Source organism: Ruditapes philippinarum, unplaced genomic scaffold (genome assembly GCF_026571515.1).
Source record: "Ruditapes philippinarum isolate M1 unplaced genomic scaffold, ASM2657151v2 ctg2282_1_1_1_1, whole genome shotgun sequence".
Lineage (NCBI taxonomy): Eukaryota > Metazoa > Mollusca > Bivalvia > Venerida > Veneridae > Ruditapes > Ruditapes philippinarum.
Genome location: NW_026856055.1, coordinates 26,988 through 52,134, shown reverse-complemented (window position 1 = coordinate 52,134; position 25,147 = coordinate 26,988). Strand labels below are relative to the sequence as shown.

Below are 25,147 nucleotides of genomic sequence, written 5' to 3'. Positions count from 1 at the left end.
AAAAAAGGAATATAACTTGGGAAAATAGATGGCAATATCATGAACTTTTTTCTAAATAAGTAAGTGTGGAAATTATGAAGCCATAAGTATAGACAGTACTTAAATAAATCCAACTTGCCGGTTTAGGTTAACGATATTCATTCTCAAACTGCTGAAAAAAAGGCAATAACTTGATTAAAATTTATGCAATAATTCTGTTACTTGCCATGATCAAGTTTATTGTATTGATTAATAAATGTGTAAATTATGAAGCCCTTTGTACTAGTAGATTTTAGGAAAAATCCAACTTGCCGTTTTATTATTTTGATCGTTCCATTTTTTTTATAACATGACACCAATGTTAGGCTGCCAGGCTCCTAGACTGCCAGCTTTAGGCTATTAGACTACAAAGTTAAGAGCCCTAAAGGTAAAGGCGTTTTTTTCCATAATCATGCATGTGTATGTGCTTTTGCATGACCTTTATAGTGATTTTACTGTATTTTAAATTGTTTCCATATTTATAATATAAGTCACTAACTTTAAGCTACTAGGCTGCCGACTCTAAGCTGTTAGATTGCCAACTTCAGGTTGCAAAGCTGAAATCGATAGGCTGTTAGGATGTTAGGCGGCCTCCTCAGGATACTAGGCTACCAACGTTAGGCTTACAGGGCGTTAGGCAAACTCTTAAGGTCCAGGTCGTCAGCAATTTAGGCTTCCTCTTCCGACAGCGAGACAATTTGCCTCCTCAGTCAACTAGGCCATCAGACTGCCACCTCAGGCAGCCTGTCTCTTCTGCCATTTTACAGACACAATTGTACTAAACTATTTACAGAACAATGCCAATTTTGCAGTTTCATACAAATAGTAGACAATTGTATAATTATCAATATGTACTTGCATAAGATCAGCTAAAAATCAAACGCAAAACAATATACATTTATTTACAAGATGAGTATTATCGCCGCCTAAATTGTAGCGCAGTTCCATATATAATAAATTCACTCGCTTTCAAATTGAGTAGGCAGATTTAATTAATATGATACAACAATAAAACTTGAGTTCAACATAAAATTACATCTTGCGACATTTAACGGTAGTGTTGCGACATTAACGGAAAGGCGGTTGCGACATTTAGCGTCAATTGTGCGACATTTAGCGGCAAGTGCGACATTTAGCGGCGTTGCGACATATAACGGCGCCACAAGCCGCATGCAAGCAGCAAAGAAATAAACACGTTAAATATGGAAATAAAGCAAAGCATTATAGCTGTCATTTATATGTGAGGACCATTCTTAATTCATGATAGATGCATTTATAGCCCATGTTAATATTGAAGACATAATTTATTTAGGATTTCATCGAACATTTGAATACGCACTATATTTAGACACCCGTTCTTAATTTTATCTGAAAAGTCGAGTCAAATCATAACAATCGAACAAGAAATTGCGTGGAATTGTTTTATCCCGCCGTCTAAACACTTTTTCTGAGTTACAGAGTAACCTAACTTACTACATGTAATTGTAAAATATGGCAAGAAAATGAAAATTTCCTTGAAGTAACAAAGGGTCACAACTCAAAACTCGTTCCCCTATCATCATAAACATTCCTGTCCAGTTTCAAGAAAACTGGACAAACCTATTCTAAGATATGAATCCTGAGGGAAGGACAGACGGACGGACAATGCCAATAATCTTTCAATTCTATCAGTGGGACATTATTTTAACGTACGTACATAGTATAGTATATTGAGCATTGTTAGAAAATTATACGGTAAGGCTACAAATAAACAGTATTTGATCTCTCCAGGGGCTTGTGGCATCAGTTTTCCTTACGCTACGATTATTATAACTGGGAATTGAAAAGTGTCATTTAAAAAACCAAGTAACTATTTGCCATCTTTAAACTTTAAATACCAAGCGAAATAGTTACGTTTCAATAAAAGAGACTGCCCTTCCCTTCGATGATTTCTTACTGCTAAAAGTTCATACATATCCTATACACAAAACACACAAAATAAAAAGATAGTTTAAATGTTAATTTTAGTGATGTTGATCTTATATTGCTGTCATAAATGGAATACATTTTATCATATTATGAGCACATTTATCACATTTATGTGATATACGTTTTTTAAGGTTCATTCATAAACTACAAGGTAACCTTTGCTGAAATAATTTTCCCATGAAATCGAGATATTTTACATACATGTTCTTTCACCAATTGTCACTATGTCAGTTGTCAGTTTCGGTGCAGATTTCGTTGAAAACATTTTCTATGAAACGAACGTTTAATACCATTCATTAGTTAACTTTAAAGATACATGTAGTAATTTCATACCTTATGAGCATGTTACCGGTTGATAAAAATTCATATAACATGATGTTGATTATATAAAAATATGATTATGTGTTAGGCTGTGTTTTTGTTTGCCTTGCCAATTCTCTCTTTCTCGTGTGTGTGTGTGTTTTTTTTTAAATAAGTAATTGGTTGGTTTGGTTTAAACATATTTATTTGAGCTTGATTGCGAAACAAGATCGTAAAACTTTATTAATCACTTTCGAGTCCGCTTCCTGGAACCAGAACGATTGGCTCTCGTTATGAAGTATGGGGCCATATTATAGCTTACCATGTTCTGTTTTAACCCTACTTATCCTATTATAGGTAAAATTGGTAATAAAAAAGTTCGGAGCGCAGTACACTGAACCAAACAATAACATTCATACCAATTTAATGGTAAGATGAATTAATTCATAAAAATAAATTTACATGGGCATTGTTATCAATTAAGAAAAAAAGAGTAAATATTCAGGAAGAAAATCAATGTTCTCTATACATAATTAATGATATTGTAATATGTGTTATCCGAATCATATGCTTTGTCCGAACATGAATTGTACAAGTAATGCTCACCTTATTGCAGAATTCTAATCCATATTATTTCCATTATTAGTTATATTATGTCATTGTACACTTAAACAACACAGTTTAGAATATTGTTAATTATTTTGTATCTGTTTAAATCCATTACTTTGTGTACAATCATACGGAACATTTTGCACTCGAATTTGGCCGCCATATTGACTTGTTCTACTACGGTGCAAGAATATTGTTGTCATCTTGATATATATGCTAATACTTAAGTTTGTGTTACAAGTTGAATTAGAAATTGATTGTTAACATATATTTTTGCATTATATATGAAATACTACAATGGATGATTGCTATATTGTATTTGAGAGTGATTGATTCTAAGGAACTATTTAGGGCACTTGTGCGTAAGAAAGTTGGCAAATGTTGGCAACTATTATTTCTATATGTCAAGAGTATTTTTGATATATTGATAAATTAATGATTATCAGTCATTATTTAGTAACCTCTTGTTATGTTTAACATGTATTATATTGTATGTATGTCGAGTGAATGATGTTTATTTATTTGAAAACATTGTAGAACCTGTTTACGCATTTTTATGTTTGCAAGTTCTGATTGGCTGACGCTATGTTTGCCAACATCCGACAGCTATATAAGGGCGGCTGTAACCGAAAATGGCACCAGTTGCAAGCTTCCAAAAACTTCCATAGTAACCAAGGCACTGGGGAATATTTTCAAAGAAACATCTTTTTAATCTATTTTATTCAGTAAGTTACAAACAAAACATGTTATCCCTAAAGAAAACAACAATCCTTTAAGTGTTTTAGCCCCGTTTATTTACAATAAACCGAATTAGTTCCGTTTGTTGACATATGCCGAGTTTTGTTTACATAGCAACCCCGTAGTCAAGCTTTTTAACATCAACACTATGCAACTGGTGGTCCCCTTTGCTGTTACAACCGCACGTCTTAGTAGATAAAATATAAGTTCTTACATAATTTATTATTATATTTGATGATATAAACTTGAATTTGTTATCTTCATCAATACAGAAGAGATTATTTAAACGTTAATGGTGTTTCTTATTATTAGTTTTCACACTAGCTAAAAACCCTTAAAAGTCAGCTTGTAAGCTTGGTGGCTTACAATATTTACATAATTTGAAATGAATCAATATTGAATGTACGATGGACTTTTGTAATTTTAAGAGAAAGACCAACGTTCTCTTGATTTGTAAATGACTTTTTTTTTAACCTAGAAAATTTGTTTAGTGATGTTATTTAAATGTATGTATTTCTGTCTCATCTTTAAATAGTTCCATGAAATTTATGAAAATATGTTGAAATCTCTTACTCTTGGTCTTGTTAAATTGATTAACAGTTTATGTTAAAATTCGAAGAACATACCAAAAAATAAAGGCCTGGTACATACTCAAGTAAATGAGATATTAAGCACTTTTTAGCATGACTAAATGTGATTTACTTAACATTTTAATAGTAAATTTTAAAGCAGCATGCCTCCAAATCCATGCAAATTTTCATGAAAATTTTAAAATGTATTTAAAAGTAAAATATTGTAAAGTGAACAAAGATATTGATTTACACATTGCAAACGGCGCTTACATTGCACGATAATTATCAAAAATTGGTAAGAAGACCTTACTGCGTTACTAACGCAATAGAAATATGGAGATAAATACTGCAAAATCAGTCAATAATTGCAAATAGCATGTAAATAATTACTTGAATCTTTTAATATTATTTAAATATTAGTACAGTTTGTTTCAAGTGTGAATTTCTTGAACTATTTATCCGAAGGCATGCATCTTTAAGTGGGCTATTCTTTATAAAAGAGCTTATAGTCAGTCAAATGAATTTGAATGCAATCCGTCACTACGGCACTTAAGAGAATTGATTCTTTTATACGTTCGTTCAATTAAAGTAATTCATTGCGCTTTAAATGTTGTGTTGATATATTCAGATATTTGAGAAATGCTCTTGGCACACTAGAATACGTTTACCTTACGAGTTAAAGAATATTTTTTCGGTAAAAAAAATTAGTATAGTGTTTATGAAAGGGTTAAAAATCTATAATGGACCTAACCAATTAAGTGTCTGAAATTCTTTCACTAGTTGGAGTCAATGCTTTCTAAATGAAATTTGTTAATATTAATTTAAAACTGCTGTTGTATCAGCCCCAAAACAGCAGCAGCATCATCATCAACAACAACAACAACAACAACAAAATACGACGACATGCCATTCCGCCATTCTCAATTAAAATAAGTTTCATTTTACAAATAAAAAAAAATATTTAGAATAGTTAAAGGCATAGGCCATCTCTATTGTACAGCTCCTAAAACAAGGTCAAAATTGCAATTTGAAACTTAAAGTTAATTCATGGGAAAACACCTTCCCAGATAATTCCAAGTGGTATCATATGTACAACTATTGTGATGGGTCATTGTTATCCTAAAGATGCTTATCTTCGCTTTGTTATTAATATCATTCCATGCATTTTGGTAGACATAGCCTGCAGTTTCGTGTACCGATATTTCTCTGGACCAAAAGGGATCGAACACGGAGAGTCCATTTTGACATTCCCTTTTCACGGCGACCTTATAAAGCTTAGATAACTGTCGGTCAGTATACTCATTTATGTTTCACAATCAAAATTAAACAAATACTTTTTGAATAAATAAAACCGTCACGTACTAAAACTAGCCTTTATATCGTAAAGGTACTAGCCAGTCCATCAGTTGAAGACACATCAAAAGTTTCTTATCTCTTCCAAGGAACTAAGGTTGCCGACTTCATATCACTTGCTCCTGGCCGCTTCGGGTTCGGATCGCTCTAGGGATCCTTGATTCCTACATGCGAGCAAGTTTGATTGTTGGTAGATTTTCTCAGGTGCTGATGTTTTCACCAACCAACCAAATAACCAACACATGGAAAACCACCACATGATTTTTACAGTGTTTGTATGTGTACCAGCTCATCACCCTTTTCATATGTTCTCCGTATTATCTTTCTTTTGTGATATCTCTAACTGTTACTATAACAAATAATTTTGAACCAATTAACTTACAAAACTGTAGCTTGTAACGCCCATTTCCTTTTTATTCAGAAAATAAATGAGGTTTATATTGTCTTCACTTACCACAGTTTTGTCAATGTTAAAATGTTGTTTTGAAATTGTCTCTGTGGTCATAAAATGTGACTAAAGCAATTTAAAAAAGGCGGCTGTCATTTACGCAAAAACTAAAATAGCTGTAACAAATTATGTACAATGGAATGAAACATCTGTAAACAAAGTCACAAAACAAGGCCACCAATGTTTGCAACATATAGTGTATTTCTTCCCGGCCCTTTTCCTTTAACTTCGAATAAGGGCCTCTAACGCAATAGTAGGAGTACAAAGAAGTAAAAAAAAGGTTACGATATTTTTGGCCGAACCTAAGTGCTAAGAAACTTAACATGGAAACAAATGGTTAATTTAATGCTGGGAGTTGCTGACCAAGTTAACTTCAATATATATACCGAGTAAATTAATTAATTAATTAGATATTTTTATAGATATAAAAGTAAACAGACCATTATCTATATACTTATTATTATGGTTGTAGAAACCGAAAGTACATAATTTGTTGATAATGTTAGTGGGCATTTGTAAATAAATTATTATTGTCAGACATACTTTCAATAATAATTTTACCGTAAAATGAATAAAATATTATAAACACTGGTGTGAATTTTAATCTGTCAGTACATTTGTGACGTAGGTATGATATCAGAGTGATAATCACGCAACAATTTTGATTGGAAAATAAAATTGATCTATTTCAGCATTAATTTTGTGAATGTACTGTATAGTCTTTAAGATACGACCTCTTTTAAATGTGACCGTGACCACAACAGAAATTGTAATGACTTAACGAGCCTAATAAAACAATTAATTCATATACCGAACTAAATGCGTCAACTTAAAAATTCGTAGAATCTGTATCCAAATTTAGAAAGAGGTGCACGAATTTTTAATAAAGAATTTTATGTGGATAGATAAAGGTCACAATGCAGTTTAAAAACGGACATAAAAAGAACGAACTTCCTGTTTTGATTCACAAAATATGTAACTATAACATCAAATTTGTTTTATTTTGACAGTAATAAATCAAGGGATGTTTTTATTTATAGCAATGACCTTCTACAGATCTTCTTATATTGTACCAGTAGAGGTGAATATAATGAATGACATTGTCAACAATTAGACCTTGGGATAAACGAAAACGTTGCGTAATTCCTCCGTTCTTCACTGAAGTCACGATTCCACACTGTATTATTCAGTTCCCTTTCTACGTCTTTTTCATAGCTTTGGACAGTTTGGTTTTAAGATTACAAAATATGTTAAACAAGATCAACAAGGAAAGAACGCAACCCCACTTGACCCAGCAACCAGAACCAGCGGCAAGGAGCCCGGGAGGACCCCAAACAAACACAAGGCAGGATTTCAAAGGGTACACAGTTTCTAAATGAATGAAACAGCAAACAATAAAAGCGTTGTGACATTCCTCGCAAAAAATTCTTAACAATTATATTAGAGATAGAGTCTGAAATACAGCCAGCCGCTTGCTATTTTTCATTTTATTTTTTCTATTTTGTATATTTACAGATAATAAAAATTTCATGTCAAAACTGTTGGCATCATTTGGGTTCAAAATAACACTGACACAGTGAAGATCACATGGCAACCATGAAGCTTTTTCTCACATTTCTAAATGTTGCACGGTCGTATAAATGCCCCAGCGCAGTACAAACTTCAGTGACATTACATGGATAAAATAACATTAAAATTCCCCGGAAGACTATTGCCATTAAAATTTCACCATGAACAACTGACGAATTATGCAATATGGCTGTAAAAACTTTACATCAAGAAAGTGTTTTTTTCTTAATCAGTCTGATGAAGTTCGTCATATTTTTGTGTAAACTAACAGCGTCATGAGTCTACAGAACATATCGTCCTTCTCCGGCCTCACATCTCCTGCCACTCTCGAAAAAGAATATTTTATCGTCCATACTTCCGTATTTCCTGATACATGTAAACGGCCAACAATAAGTCAGGTGATTAGCTATTTCCGTTATTGCAAAACTGCAGCTATCTAAACGTATGGTGCACTGTAACACCGCAAAACGTCCGTACCGCAAAACGTACGCGTGTGGACGTTTTGCGGCGCATATCGTGCACATGTGGACGTTTTGCGGTACATATCGTACTTGGTACGTTTTGCGGCGAGAGTGTGTCTTTGCGACGCATATCGTCCATATTTTCTGAATTAAAATATATATTCATCATAAACGTTAATTTTATTGGTTCTGTCACTTTTATATTGTTTCAGGTAAAGATATGACGAAATAAACATTAAAAAGCAATATTTTTTTGTGATCCTATATAATTCTGGATTTTTTCTATTTTTTTTTTAAAAGGAGTATGCTGAAGCCGAGGATAATTTTCGAATAGATTTTTTTATGGAATGGAACCAAGCAGCAGTAGCAGCAGCAGAGATATAAAAACGATGGTATTGAAATAAATGTTATCTTATAGACATACAGAAAAGGACGGCTATCCGGACGGACGAACCGGGGATTGGACTGAATGACAAAAAAATTGAAATTAAGCTTTGACAAAAACTTTTCATATAATTGCATCAAGAAGTGGGAATGATTTTTTATGTTCTTGTTGACTATGAAGGTTTGGTTCTACCGTTCATTTTTACGGGGGATGGATAGGGGCCTTTGACAGAGTAGTCATATTTGAGCGAGAGAGCTATATTGTCATAGATGGGGCCTTTAAGTCGCCTAGTCATAATTGAGCAAGAGAGCTTTTGTCGCGGCGGTCGGGGGTGGGGTTGCTTTTAGCCGCCTAGTCATATTTGAGAGAGACTTTTTGTCGAGGGAGGGAGATTTTAGCCGCTTTGTCATACCTGAGTGACAGAGCTATTGTTGTGATGGGGGAGGGGCTTTTGCCGTCTAGTCATATTTTAGCAAGAGTGCAAATCGTTTTGTTTGAATGCCATAATGTAATTTTATAATTAAATAATGTAATTTTATAATTGAACAAAGCAAAAAGGTCATGGTGGCCTTATATCGCCCACCTGCCCATAAAGGCTCCACATGACAAGGGTAGGTAACATTGAATATTACAAATAAAAAGCAAGTAAATGTCATGTACTTGGTCGGAATCTGGGTAACTGATATCAGTTCTCAAATTCTATGTCTGAAATGGTCATCAATATCAAAATATCTGTAAATGACAAAGATGTGGTAATTTAAGCAAATTTCAATAGTGACCTTGAGGTCAAGGTCATTTCAAGGTCAATATTATTGTTGAACTATTCAAGATATCCGTCCTGTCATAAATGTATGAATGACATCTAATCATTGATAACAAAGAAATCGCAGTTTTATCACAATTCAATAATTTGACTTTAAAATATGTCTTTATTTTTATTATTCAAAGGCAAATAACTCTTGACACATTCAGTCGTTTGTATACATATTCTGTATAAAAAATTTAATAATGGAGAAGAAACGAAATCACTAACAAGGTGAAATATAGTGCGTTTTTTTTGTTGTTGCTGTTGTTGTTTGTTTTTGGTTTTTTTGTTATTTCTTTTGTTAGATTTAGGCTTTAATCTAACTTTGTTGAGGTTTTATGGTCATAGATATTCTGTTAAAAATTGTCAAGATTGAAGAAGAAATGAAAGCGTTCGAGTGGTAACAATGTGGAATATAAGATATTGTAATTCAAGGGCAGATAACTTTGGACATATTGCTTAGGGTATGTGGATGCTAGAGTGGTAACAAGCTAAATTTAGACGGCCAGACAGACAGGCGCATACTCGGGTGAGCTAAAATTAACACACAATAACACCTGATAATAACTGGTCAAAATTAACGAAAATTATATAAACTTTAAAATATGGACGTTATGCGGCAGGACCATGCCTTTTTGCCGCAAAATGTACGTCAGAAAAATGTGGACGATATGCGCCGCAAAACGTCTTTATACGTACGTTTTGCGGTACGGACGTTTTGCGGTGTTACAGTGCACTTTCCGGTTAAGTGAGAGTGTTTCGAAGAGTCGGTCTCTTAAATTTCTCCCTCAAAATTGTAAACACCTGAAAAGTAACACACAGAAAGTCTTTCGAAGTCATTTGGCGGTACACAAATGTCAAATGTTAATTTTAAAATTAAAGGTCGGCCAACACTGCAAAATTGAAAATGCAGGATAAGATTAAGCTTGTTTTTTTACGCAGAGATACGCTCACACCCACTTAGCACCGGTTTAAGCAGAATTCGTCATTAAACATCAAATAAGTGTTTATTTTACTTGCAGAATCTGTAGCGTACGGCCCCCAACATTGGACGGAAATTCATGAAATGAAATTTTAAATGGGGATCGGAAATTATGAAGAATGTTTATAAAAGAAACCCAAAGAAAGAGAAAACAACCAAAAGTCGAGCATTTAATGCGTCCTCCCGCTGCTGCGGAAGTTAATGCACAAAAAAGGTTCATTAACTCTCTTTTATGTATGCTCACAGGAATTCAGCTCGTGCGTTAAAACCCAGAAGAAAAAAAAAATAGAAAAAAAAAACACTCATGCAACATTCCGCCCTGTATCTTAGAGTTTATTGACATTTACTTATGCAAACGTTACATGCATCAGTTTGAAATAATATCAAACAAAATGACAAAACACATTTTGAAATAAAAAATGACAAAATAACTACATTTTCACCCTTAATTTATTGCTCAAATATATTAAAGTTGAAATACGATTTGTTATAACACCAGTAAACTTTATTGGCGTCCGCGTCGAAGCACGACACCCTTTATGGAATGAAAAGAGCATTTGCAACTTCTCGGGCCTTTTCGTCTGTCATTATAGCCGATCATTCCAATTGATATGAGGGTGTTTGATTATCAAAAATGAAATGTCGCGATATGTACAGCGAACTGGAGAATTTCGCAATGCAAACATATTCAAATTGTTTTATGCGCTCTTCGGTTTTTTATTTATCATGTGGGTTATTATGTATGTTACTGCTGTACCTATATATTGAATGACCTTAACATTGTGAAAGTCCGAAAATCTATTTATAGAAGTAGTTTTAGTTTAACGAAACTTTCATTCGTGTCGCGCAATGGTAATGAATAACGACCTGGAGAATTTTGCAGGAAATGAAATGCTAACATATTCAAACAATTAGCAGCACTCTTTATAAATCTATAGAAAAGAAAAATTCTATTGAATTGTTATATCATAGTATTATCTTTTTGAAATTATCTTTTCCGTAGGTCTCTAGCTCTGGTTTTCTTTTTTACTGCCTGATTGTACTTATGACATTTTACCGTGAATATTTAAATAGACCTAGTTCATAACTTTAAATTTTGCTTTTTGACGTTGTGCGACAGTTAACATGTCTAGCAGTAGTATACTATAGTTCAAGTCTCTTTAGCTAACTGTTCTATATTTTGTTTGAAGGCAATCTATTTTATGGTAATTTGAGTGGAATGTTCATTTGCCTAATATTGTGATATTTTAACAACAGAAACTTTGTTATGTAAACACACTGGTGGGTCAGACGAGGTTTTTGAAGTAATTCTTTAAAATAGTAGATTGACCTTTCAATAAATCAATTAAGCAGACTTTATTCATTTTGACCACTATTTTGTATATTTTAAAGAAAATACCACATGAACTTGAAATTCTATCAAGTAACCAATATTAATGATAATACCCAAAAATCCCCCCAATATAATATAAATAAACTGAAACTATATATTGGTGGGGGGGGGGTATATGGGTATATTTTGGATATTATAGACCTGTATATTTTGGATATTATCGTTAATATTGATAGAATTTTAAGTTCCTGTGGAAAAAACTAATATTCTAATCTCTAGCATGCCTACCAAAGTTCATGATGAACAATGTCTTATGTCTGCCCATTCACAAATGATATACAATTTTGGTGAAAAACAATTAACCATTGAAAAGTTTATAAGAATATCTGGTCATCAGATGTCTACTAGTTCATCTTCACTTGCTGCATTTCTTGCTTGGACGTATTAAAAAATGAACAAAGGGCAAAAACTCCAAATTTAGGCATGGCAGAGTTATGTTTTTTTTGCTCTGCACTTTTTTTCAGTGAGATCTTTCTATCTATACAGTTTCGTGATGATATCTCGTATAGTTTCAGAGTTATGTCCCGGGTAAAATTCAAAGTGTAAAAATGAAGAAAGAAAACTCCAAAATAAGACAAGGCTTTGTTTAGGTTCTTTACCACTGCAGTTCTATCCAATGAGATCTATCTACCTACAAAGTTTCATGTTGATATCTCGGACAAAAGTCAAAACGTTAAATTGAATAAAGGGAAATAACTTCATAAATAGGCAAGGCAGAGTTATGGTTCTTTAGCACTGTACTTCTTCCCAATAAGACCTATCTACTTACAAAGTTTCATTATGATATCTCTTATACTTTTAGAGTTATGTCCCGACAAAATTCAAAGTGTGAAAATAAACAAAGGGCAATAATTCAAAACTTAGGCACGGCAAAGTTACGGTTCTTGTGCACTACAAACCTACTCAATGAGATCTATCTATCTGCAAAGTTTAAGTTTCATGTTGATAACTCTTATAGTTCCAGAGTTCAAATTGTAAAATTAAAAAAAGGACAAAAATTCAAGTATTAGGCAAGACAGAGTTACGGTTCTTGTGCACTGCACACCGACTTAATGAGATCTATCTACCTACAAAGTTTCACGTTGATACCTCTTATAATTTTAGAGTTATGTCCATCTATCTACCTACAAAGTTTCACGTTGATACCTCTTATACTTTTAGAGTTATGTCCCGGACAAAGTTCAAAGTGTAAAAATAAACAAAGGGCAATAGTTCAAAAATTTGGCAAGGCAGATTTATGGTTCTTGTGCACTGCATACCTACTCAATGTGATCTATCTACCTACAAAATTGCATGTTGATCCTTCTTGTTGTTTCAACGTTATGTCCCGGACAAGAAAAACGGACGGACGGATGGACGGACGGACAAAGCAGCGACTATATGCTCAAATGTTTGACAAGTTTTGTGTGTACTGTGATGATATGTGTAGTCCTCCATGAAATTATTAAATGTCTAATATAAATACCGCCTTTTAATTATCATGTCATGTGATTAGTCATTTATCATTTTTATTACGTCTTTAATGACAAGTTACAAAATAAAATTGTGGCCTGTTTTATACTTTAAAGTAGTAAAGTAGTTCAAGTAAGGGTAACGACATACATATATAATAATGAGGAAACCACTAATAATTTATGGACAAAACAGAGATTTTTTACCTGACGTTGAATGTTTAAAGTGTTTACTATATTGCTGACAGTTATTATCTTTTCCAAAATTCGTTACAGGAAGATAATGTAACTTGTCTTTCTTCCAGACTTTAACTAAATGTTCTTTTGAAATCAGCTCTTTTAAATGTTTATCACTGCATTGATGACAAAAATATTCCACACAAGTTTGACAGAAATAATGTGCCGCTACGTGTACGTCTTTTATTCGACATAGATACTAATTTCCCGTGTGTCAATAGTCCATTACAAAATTAGTGCAGTAACGGGCTAACTTCTATTAAACTTTAAAAGGAGTTAACCTGTTTCTGCACTAATTAGGTGATTATATGTTTCTTTTCATTGCGTGTCGATAGTCCATTAAGAATTGTACTTTTTGGGATATCGATATTTGTTTTATCCCAGTAAAATAATAATAATAAGCATCTCCGCTTGGTATAAATGGTTTCATAAAGTTTTGTTGAATTACAGCCGAAGTTGCAGATAAATAGCACAGAAACGAAATTCAGACTATATGCATACTGCATAACTAATCAAGGGCCATAACTCTGTGTTGAAGGGTCTGACAAAAACAAGGCGCCTCTTGGTATTGATAGCTCCCATGTTCCGTGGAAATTCAGCCAGTAGTTGCAGAGAAGTAGCGCGGAAACGATTTTTGCCCTAACTATATACTGTATAACTAATCAAGGGCAATAACTCTATATTGAAGGGTCTGACTAAAATCAAGGCGAGAATATACCCATTTCCTCTTGGTTTTGATGGTTCCCATAAAATTTCGTTGAATGAGAAATAGCGGAGAAAAGAATTTCGGACTATATGCATACTGCATAACTAATTAAGGGTGACGATATGCACATCTCCTCTTGGTATTGATGGTTTCCATGAAGTTTCAATGAATTCCAGCCAGTTATTGCAGAGAAATAGCACGGAAACGAAATTCAGACTTTATGCATACTGCATAACTAATCAAGGGCCATAATTCTGTGTCATCGCCGAACAAGGGGACGATATGCGCATCTCCTCTTGGTATTGATGGTTCAAATAAAGTTTCGTTGAATTTAAGCAAGAAGCTGCAAAGAAATAGCGCGGAAACGAAATTCGAATGGACGGATGGACGGACGTACAACGCCAAAACAATATCACCCTCCAGATTCCATCGGCGGGGATAATAAATTTATAGATATAAAAGTAAACAGACCATTATCTGTTTACTTATTATTATGGTTGTAGTAACCAAGTACGAAATGTTTAAGTTTGTAATTTTTAACCAGTAGGCTTTCTTTAATATTATTATAATTGTCAGACATACTTTTAATCATAATTTTACAGAAATAGACTTTATCTTTATATGGAAGTCAAATATATATATGTACATTATCTTATATGTACATTATCAAAGATCACACTCTGTGTTTGTTTACATCTAAAACCACGTGTTAGAGCTACTTTTAATCCATATTATGTCCGAGGTTATGAGTCGTTCCGATTGTGAGACTTATTAATATACAGTAACGCACATGGCAATAATTGTATACTGGACTGAATAATATAACAATTTTCTTTCACACCTTTTTAAATATAAACAATGCACGTTCAGCATTTGAACAATGTCTTGTTCTTATCAATTTAATTAGCCTTGTGTCCATTTTAAGAGTTCAAATAATTCATATAATAAAATATAAAATAGATAAAATAATACTTTATACACTGGTGTGAACTTTAAATCTCTCAGTAAATTTGTGACGTAGGAATGATATCAGAATGCTTAGCACACAACAATTTTGAAACAAATTACTTTTTGGAAAATAGAATTGATCTATTTCAGCATTAATTTGGTGAATGTAATGTATTAGTCTTTAATATGTAACCCATGTTTAATGTTGCCACAATAAATTTTTTTATGAATTCACAAGCCTAATAAAAACTTTTAATTCATAGATACAAAATGCGTCAACTTAAAGATTCGTTTAATCTGTATCCAAATTAAAACAGAGGTGCACGAACTTTTAATGAAGAATTTTATGTGAAAACTGCCCCAGAAAAGAAAAGTTCACAACGCAGTTTAAAAAAGGACATAAAAAGAACGAATTTCCTGTTTTGATTCACAAAATATGTAACTATAACATCAATTTGCTTTGTTTTGACATTAATAAAGCAAGGAATGTTTTTATTTATAGCAATGACCTTCTGCAGATCTTCTTATAGCGTACATTAGAGGTGAATACAATGAGTGACCTTGTCAACGATAAACGAAAGCGTTGCGTCAATCTTCCGTTCCTTCATTGAAGTCACGATTCCACACTTTATTATCCAGTTCTCTTTCTACGTCTTATATAGTCTCAAATAACCTTTTTTCATAGCTTTGGAGAGTTAAAAAAATATGATAAACAAGATCAACAAGGAAAGGCGGCGTTCAATGAACGCAACCCCCACTCGACCCAGCAACAAGAACCACTGGTAGGGGATTCGTAGGACCCAAAAAAAACACAGGGCAGGATTTCAAAGGGTACAAAGTTTCTAAATGAATGAAACAATAAACGATAAAAGCGTGGTGACATTCCTCGCAAAATAATTCATAAGAATTATATTGAAGATAGAGTCTGAAATACAGCAGTGTTATGATGCCAACAGAGTTTCGACAGGAAATTTTATGGTCTGTAAATATACAAAATAAAATGCAAAATAGTCAATAAAGCTTTTTTCTCACATTTCTGAAATGGTTCACGCGCTGGGGCATTTATTCGATTTCAGTGACATTTCATGAATAAAATAACATTATAAAATGCACCGGAAGACGTATTTCCATTAAAATTTCACGATGAATAACTGACGGATTGTGCAATATGGCTTACAAAAAACTTTTCATCAAGGATGCGTTTTTTTCTCAATTAGTCTGATGAAGTTCGTCATATTCTTGTGTAAACTAACAGCGTCATGAGTCAACAGAACATATCGTCCTTCTCCGGCCTCACATCTCCTGCCACTCTCGAAAAAGAATATTTTATCGTCCATACTTCCGTATTTCCTGATACATGTAAACGGCCAACAAAAAGTCACGTGATTCGCTATTTCCGTTATTGCAATACTGCAGCTGTCTAAACGTATGGTGCACTTTCCGGTCAGGTGAGAGTGTTTCGAAGAGTCGGTTTCTAAAATTTCTCCCTCAAAATCGTAAACATCTGAAAAATAACAAACAGAAAGTCAGCGACTTGATTCTTTCGAAAACCTTTTGGTGTTTTACAAAAACAATACATAATAAAATGGTAACTATAAATCTAAAGGTCGCTCAGTTTGATTGAACTTGTCCTTTTACGACAGAGATAAATGTAAGATGCCACTCACACCCCTATGCACCGGCTTAAGCAGAATTCGTCATTAAACATCAAATAAGTGTTTATTTTACAAACAAGCACAATCTGCAGCGTATGGTTCCCAACATCAGACGGAAGTTAATAACATGGAATCGTAACAGGGGAACGGAAATTTTGAAGAATGTTTATTACAAGCACCTAAAAAAAAGGAGAAAAACAATAAAAAAAGGTAACATTTCCTAAGAGCGATTCAAAAATATTCACACTGGAATTCAGGAGCCATCAAACGAGAAGGAAGTTGAAATTATGCAGAAGAACCTGAAGAAAGTGCTACAAAACGATCTTCAAAAGTTTTCCATATGCAGTATACACGCTTTCTTAATGTACTTTTTTCATGCATTAACATATGCAGATGCCCTTAGACTTTATTTAACCCCACGCCCTCGCGGGCTTGAGCTTTAAATGCGGGCTTGAGGTTTAAACGTGTCCACTCGCTGCTGCAGAAGTAACTTCACGAAAAAAGTTCATTAACTCCTTTTTTAGGCTTGCGGGGAATGCAACTGGTACGAATAGAAAAAAGAAAAACACATATGAAACATTCCCTATACCTTGGAGATATTCATTGACAGTTAACTATGCAGATGTTACGTGATGATATCAAACAAAATGACAAAATACATTTTGAAAAAGTTCATTACCATGAACAATGACGCAGAAAAATCTGTACATTTTCAATTCAAACATACTTTAAGTTAAAAATACGCTTTGTTATAACACCAGTAAAGTTTATAATTTATGTAATAAAATATATGCCGTTCTGTTCTGATAAAATCATTAAAAATAAGTGAATTGGTCTATAATGGAAGGTTTGTAATACCATAACATTTTTTTTTAAAAAATATCCAGATGACGTTTTTTTATCACTATTTGAAAATCCTATTGAAAATATTATAACTATAAGATGATATCAAAAATTGTTGAACATGTATTGTAAAATTGAATTCTATCATATCGTCATCTGGTTCCTTTGTATTGAATATGTTAACAATTCTTAAAAAATGTTTGACAAGTTTTGTGTATGATGATATGTATAGTCCATCATGAAATTATTTAATTAATGTCTAATATAAATAACACCATATAATGATGCCATATGATTGGTTATGTAATAGAAAGAGCATCGAAACACGAAGCTATCTGATTTGTACGAGGGGGCGTAGCCCCCCCCCCCAAGTATTAATCAGAGTGCCTACTGTTTTGATGTTCTTTCTCTTTTGTAGCATAGTCAAACATAAACACACGTTCCCTGTTGTCACAATATGAAACCCCGAGAAAAAGTAACCAATGAACGAGCATCTGAATATGATATTTCTGTCGCTTTCCCTTTCTCTTCCGTTACAATAAGTAAACCCCAGCAAAAATGAGCCAATCAATGGGCATGCTCTGGAGTGCTGCACTCCAGTTTGCACTCCAGTTAACACACTGTAAATTTATATGTATACGATTTAACTCTGACACATTTTCAACTGAAAGGTCCCCAAACTATGATACAATTATCATTTGTATCACGTGTTTAATGAGAAGTTACAAAATAAAATTGTGACCTGTTTTGTACTTTAAAGTAGTAAAGTAGTTCAAGTAAGGGTAACGACATACATAATGAGGAAACCACTTATAATTAATGGACAAAACAGAGATTTTTTTACCTGACGTAGAATATTTAAAGTGTTCACTATATTGCTGACAGTTATTATCTTTTCCAAAATTCGTTACAGGAAGATAATGTAACTTGTCTTTCTTCCATACTTTAACTAAATGTCCTTTTGAAATCAGCTCTTTTAAATGTTTATCACTGCATTGATGACAAAAATATTCCACACAAGTTTGACAGAAATAATGTGCAGCTACGTGTTCGTCTTTTATTCGACATGGATCGCAATTTCCCGTGTGTCGATTGTCCATAACAAAACTGTACCTTTTGGGATATCGATAGATCGGTTATACTAATAAGAAATAGCAAGAGAATATCGTCATCTGAGTGCAGAGACTGGTTAACTCCTATAATTATTTACAATTTTTTTGTTAAGGATATAAATTTACCACTCAAAAGTATTTAACATGAACTTACATTAATTTAAAGAACTTAATATATATTCAATAAAGTTTATAAAAAGGCCTCAGGATGAAACACATTGAAGTAACTGTAAGATTTTGCGTAAAGATGTAACCACTAGTACATGTAGTTCATTGTCCGTTTCATAAAATGATTTAATTAACATCTGCCGTGTAAATATATAAGAAATAGATAACACCGAAAACATTGAAACTGGATATGGCTTAAAACTAGCTCAAACAAAAAAAAAAACGTTCGAGATTTAATTGGTTGTAATTGACATATGTTTATTGCCCTTGGATCAAAGTTAGTTGTAACAGAACAGGACATAAAAGATTTCATTAAGGCTTTTAAAAGTGCACAGCTCGTTATCACAATAATTCAAAATCATACATGTACATACTAATGCATTATAAAAGTTTACTTTAAGTTTACTTAGAAACAAAAATGTAAAGTTTACTAAGAAACAAATAAAGTTATCAATATCGATACCGGTACATTGTACATGAATTGAGAGAAAATATATTATCATAAATCTATTAACATTTTTGAGATTTACAACGCATTTCTGTGGGTAAAATACTTTTATGTCAGAAATAGATCAAAATCTACGAAATTCTTAATGAATGTGTCTTATTTGAATAAGAGAATGCACAAAGTATATTTGGCAAGCTGGATTCCCTATTTCTGGTCAAGTTAATTTGGTAATTTCTCAGTTTCTTAAACGAAACTATGTAATCAAACTATGTTTACCTATAGTATGTGGAGTTTAAAACGTAATATATCTTCTCTGTATATATACAACATATCTGTTTATTTTACATTTAAAAAGAGATTGTGTAGAAATTATCAGTATTTTCAAATATCAAATTTGAGCATAATATATTTTGAAAAGTTAAAAAAAAACACTGATTATGTTTATAGTAATCGAACGAGTCTATATCTTTTATCTATGCCTGTGAAATGTTACGTAAAGTGAAAATATGAAACCTGTAGCATGGTACTAGATAATAAGAAATAATTATAACAAATGTAGCTTTAATTTATTAAAGAGGAGTGTGAAAATTTTATCAGAACAGTACAATAGAAAATCATATTGAACTTAATAATAATGCAACAAACAAGTAAGCTAAATACACAGAGGCTATTCAAGTTTTTTCTATGATTTATAAAGGATTTATTTTCATTGAGTGGTATGAAAATAAATATTTCATTATTGGCTGTAGCCATGAATGAAATATGATAATTTTCAGATCACAAGATGAAAATAAAACCTGTATGTATAGAAAAAACTTGAAATGTATGTTTATTCTATACATTGTTTCTCTTTTTGACATTACAATTTGAAAGACGTTCCCTTAAATGTTGTGTACTTGCATAATTAAAAAGAACGTAGTCCGACAAAACACCATTTAAGATATGGAAAATATGTTTCATTGCAGAGAAAATTTTTTTTAGTAAAAATACGGAAAATGAAAATACGCATTTTATTTCATCAATTTTGCTCAATATTTCATTTATAAGTATATAATAAAACAGTGATTTAAGTGACAAGGGACATATATTGTTAGAAATAAGTAATAAACATGATATATATTGTTAGGAGATAATATTTGATTTGTTTTGGTACATAATAGCTTCAGGCGGTTTATGAAGTATCACTCTAATTGTCAATTTGAAACAGACTATTGTAAGAATTCGGTGTTACTACGTTGTTACTACCTCATCTCTACCGCAAGTTATCAAAACAATTCATTGTCCATGTTTTTAGAGAGAGAAAATTTGTTGCAAAGTGTAAACAAGTGATTTGTCATCATTAATTAAAGAAAATTTAAGAAATTTTTTTTTACAAATTTTTTTTTTATATTTTATAGTATATATTATCTGGGCGTCCGTGGCCGAGTGGTTAAGGTCGTTGACTTCAAACCACTTGCCCCTCACCGCTATGGGTTCGAATCCCGACAGGGACTTTGGATTCTTTCATGTGAGGAAGCTATCCAGCTAGCTTACGGAACGTCGGTAGTTCTACTCAGGGGCCCGTTCGTGCCTGAAATAATGCACGGAAGGGCACCTGAGGTCTTCCTCCACCAGTTAAGCTGGAACGTCGCGATATGACCTATACTGTGTCGATGTGACGTAAAAAAAAAAACCCCAAAAAAACAAAAACAAACAATATATTATCTAAGATGCAGAGGGAATTTAACATGTTTAAAATATAATTATTTTGAATTCTATTGGAGTTTTTTCTATCCTTTAAGTTGTGGTGCTATTTTTGAAATGGATATGTAATCAGATATTGATAAAAAAAAAAATTGCAAATATTACATCGAACAACAAAAATAAATTCATAGACTGAATTTTCATTTCCTTTATAATTGAAACAATTATCCGAACTTAACATGAATGTCTACATCAAGGGTTATTTGAACAGTTGTTAACTCAACTGACAAATATCGAAATGTTGTATAGCAAAGTCTATAACAAATTTGTTGCGCTACATTTTTTTTCAGTGAGGTAATAAAATAAAAAAATAATTTATAAATTTACAGCTGCCGTGTAAATGGACAATGTAAAGGTAATTGTTGTCAGTGAAACTCAATGTTATACAGTATCGTAAAAGTACATTATAAAATTTAAAATTATCATTCTTGATAGCATGAAAGTAGATTTTAAATTAATGAAAAACGGTTATTTAAATAATTGAAAGAACACAACATGTAAGTGGAAACATGTCCACAAAGTTGCAACCTGAAAGGTCCTTTACAAGTGAAATTACAAATGCAATGTTATCTCTAGTTCAAACAAGCATGAATTATGTTCCAAGTGGAAATATGATAAAGCAATTGCGACATTATTATTCCATTACAACTCTAGCCACAACAAAATTAAATTTCAAATTGATAGAACTTTAAGAGTACTACCTGAAAAAATATTCAGATTACTTTAACGTTACAAAGTCTAATACAACTGAAATTTAATCAACTTTTACTGTTATTTCTAACTAATTCTTATAATTGCGACATAAGAAAATAGAGAAAAACAGTAACCATAGAGAACGCCCCAAAACACAAAATTAAAAACGTTGCAGGGTCGTTGATTTACCTGTTTATGACGGGGACTGGGGAAAAGCAAATTTTCGGTCCAGCCCCTAAACCCGGCTTATCAGATTTTAAAAATTAAACTAAAATGGTAAAATTTTTGAAATTTAAAAAGCATCCGCAAAAATGAGAGCTCGCGGTTATTTAAAAAACAACAATTTTTTCCCAAAACTTACATATTCTAATTCATATAATTTAAGTACTAATGGAAATATGCTAAATATATATACGAGTAATTATATTATCAAACACCGATACAAATGTAACCCTAATTACGTTAGTTTATACATCGAGATATAAAAATTCCAAAACTCGATTAAAACCAAATCATTGTTTCAACATTTAATATAATTTCTTATCATATGCTTAAGGTATATATACTCAATCGAAACATGCTTAATAATTGATTGTAATATAAAACTCAAATTCAACTGAATCTTCACCAATGTATCATGACACATAAAATTTAAAAATTACTGATGTGCTAAAAATAATGTATCGCTGATGTTATTATAATTCGAACATAAGTGTAAAATCACCATATTTAAAATCATATAAGCCTATTTTCATAATCATATAGTATAAAAAGTATACTTAATATTGTTACTTTTATTTTCTATCTCATTCAACCCCGTTTAAATATATTTATTTTCCCCTCGACACATGTGCATCAATTATTTCATAATCAAAATGAATAAAACTGACAAAAGGAAAGATACCTTCAATACAAAATTATATAAGACGACAAAGCTTACGTAGGTTAATATATTAAAACTAGATATATAAAAAAGCAAAATAAATCAAAAGTCAAAACCAAATAATACTTTTCGAAATTTTGTTAATTTTAGATCAATATTGAAATATGAAACGTGAAATAACAAAGACGAAACTTCATCATGGAATGAAATTAATAAATTAAGTGCCATGCTTGTTTTCCAATCCATGTACATGTATATGATATATGATTGTAAATTTGCTAAATAAAATATGTTTAAACTAAGCTGAAATATTTCTACTTATGTATCTGAAAGACTGCGTATAAAGCAATTACTATCATGCAATGACCTATTAAAGGAAATCATCTTTTGTAATTTGTTACTCGCGAAGTTCTACAATGTAATGATCGAGTCTTCGATATATATTAATGACGGAAGACGGGCAGATTTACAAAACAGCTTTTATCTTATATAATGTCAAAGAATAATTTACTGCATTCTTATTCATTAATTGGTAATTATAATGCAATTATAAAGTAATCTTAACGTCATTAATATTTTAAAGAATTTTCTTACATATCCTGAGCTCAATTAACATTGAAAACTTTTAGCTGTTTTGGAGAAAACTGCCAAATTTCCTTTTTACGTGATATTATAAACGTTTGTACTGGTTAAGAAATGCAAGAACCTTTAATCAAACTGAAACGAATATAAGTTTTATTTCAAACTTCATGTTTATTTCCTAATTTTTATTCTTTTTTATCTACTACATTTGTTGCAAAATGAGGTTTTAAAAGAAGACATTATTTACAAAGTTACGGTAAATAAATCATGATTAATAAAAATGTTACAAATAAATGATAAAAATAATGAGGTTGCAGTCTAAATTAATTATCAATTTATTATTTCATTACGAACCTAGATTTAATTTATTTTCATCTTGATTTAGAATGACAGAGTGCGTGCATTTGTAGCTTGTATTGAACTGGAGTTAAGTCCTCCTTGATACCGATGCATTTCTAATAGTTTTTGCATTATCTCATGTTTGTCTTTTTTATACATTGAGTGGACATAAAGATTTCTGTCTGTCAATGTGTCTGTCTATTCTTGTAGATTTTACATATCATATGAAATAAGTTTTACGGTTAGTAAGTATACATGTACATATATTTAGTTTACTTTATTTGGTTGCTTTAATAAAATATTTAAGAAGCGCTAAGTCTTCAAAGATAATTCAAATCTTATGATCGCAAACCTTGAAAAACAATTTCTATACATATTATCAAATACTAATTATTTTATGATCTTTATTCCAATAATGATGATTATGAAAATGAGTTTGATATAATGATGTTGATTTTCCTTCAAAACAAAAAAAACAAAAAACAAATCGACATCAATAAACATCTGAGTGAAATGGTAAAAATATATATATTTCAGTATACTATTAAGATCATTTAAAAAGCAATGGAAAAACAATGATAAGAATTACCCAAATCTGACTCTACTCTACTGCTCCCATATCTGTCAGGCTCATGCATGGCATTGATGTTACTTTTTGTAACTTTCGATGATAAATCACTCCATCTTTGCTTCCATTTTTGAACCGTATGCCCCATTGTTAGTCGAAACTTAAGATGCTGTTTACGGCATTGTTTGCAATAGTATTCCAGGCAATTTTGACAAAAATAGTCTGCAGTTACATGTTTATCCCTGAACCGACAAGGATCACAAATTTTGTTTCGTTTAGAGTCCATTGTGGCATTCCCCATTCGTTCTCACGCTGTATCAAACAAGAAATATTTAAGTTTACAAAATCTACTTTCTTTTGTTATAAGTGACACATTGTTAACTTTCATTCGTTGAAAACGTATCGTTTTCAAAATACATCCGGTTTTAAAAAACAAGAACTAATGAAAATTAATGTGACGCTTTTTCTCGACCTTGCGACGTTCTGAATACGTAAATAAGATAATTTAGAAATTGCGACTTACATAACCGAAGACGAGATACAAAACCAAACTTATATAACTGAGAAAAAAATCAAACTTATATAACTGAAAAAAAAACAACAACAAACCCCCAAAAAGTAAAACAAAATAGATAATAAAAACGCCCATTAACTTAAAAATTCAAGATAACTTGACAAAGATTGAATGAACTTGTCAGCAGACCTGTACAGGTCAGCAGAACTGTACAGTACTGATTTTAAAACTTGTCAAAGTAAACGAAATAAACATATAAAAAATTAATGTGACATTAGAAAAAAATATATTATGCTTGATCTATGTCGTTGCCCTTGAATTTGTAACGAGTGCAAATAAATTAATCATATGTTATATTTGGTGACACCTGGCTATAAATATTATCATTTCATTCATATTTACTTCATTCATATTTTCAGTCAGATCTAAACTCTTTGATACCAAATTTGTAAGGGTAATTTTTAAAAAAGCTCATTTTTTTTTCATTATGTTCAGTCTATAAGGTTACAAACATAATTCTCATTTCTAATAATTAATTTCCAAGCCTTTTTACCAAATTTTCACATTAAACTTTTAACTCAATATGACACTATTTGGCCTACGTAAAGTTTCATTCACAAGTTTATAACTTATGCCAAGTTAATTAAAACTCGAAT

The 25,147-nt window shown here is 31.9% G+C and overlaps 1 protein-coding gene across 2 annotated transcripts; it reads right to left on the bottom strand.

Annotated features, from left to right (window-relative positions):
• Positions 1–14,878: 14,878 nt before the first annotated feature.
• Positions 14,879–24,499, bottom strand: LOC132745262 (docking protein 2-like). Of its 2 annotated transcripts, none has more exons than XM_060734128.1 (2): positions 23,999–24,499; positions 14,879–16,447 (listed from the first exon to the last, which is right to left on the bottom strand). In XM_060734128.1, the coding sequence occupies exons 1-2, from the start codon at positions 24,276–24,278 to the stop codon at positions 16,134–16,136; spliced, it is 594 nt and encodes a 197-aa protein (XP_060590111.1). In that variant the 5' UTR covers positions 24,279–24,499; the 3' UTR covers positions 14,879–16,133. The 2 variants fall into 2 exon arrangements, with proteins under 2 accessions (XP_060590111.1, XP_060590112.1); XM_060734129.1 differs by lacking the exon at positions 23,999–24,499 and adding an exon at positions 18,286–18,622.
• Between the last annotated feature and the right edge of the window lie 648 nt (positions 24,500–25,147).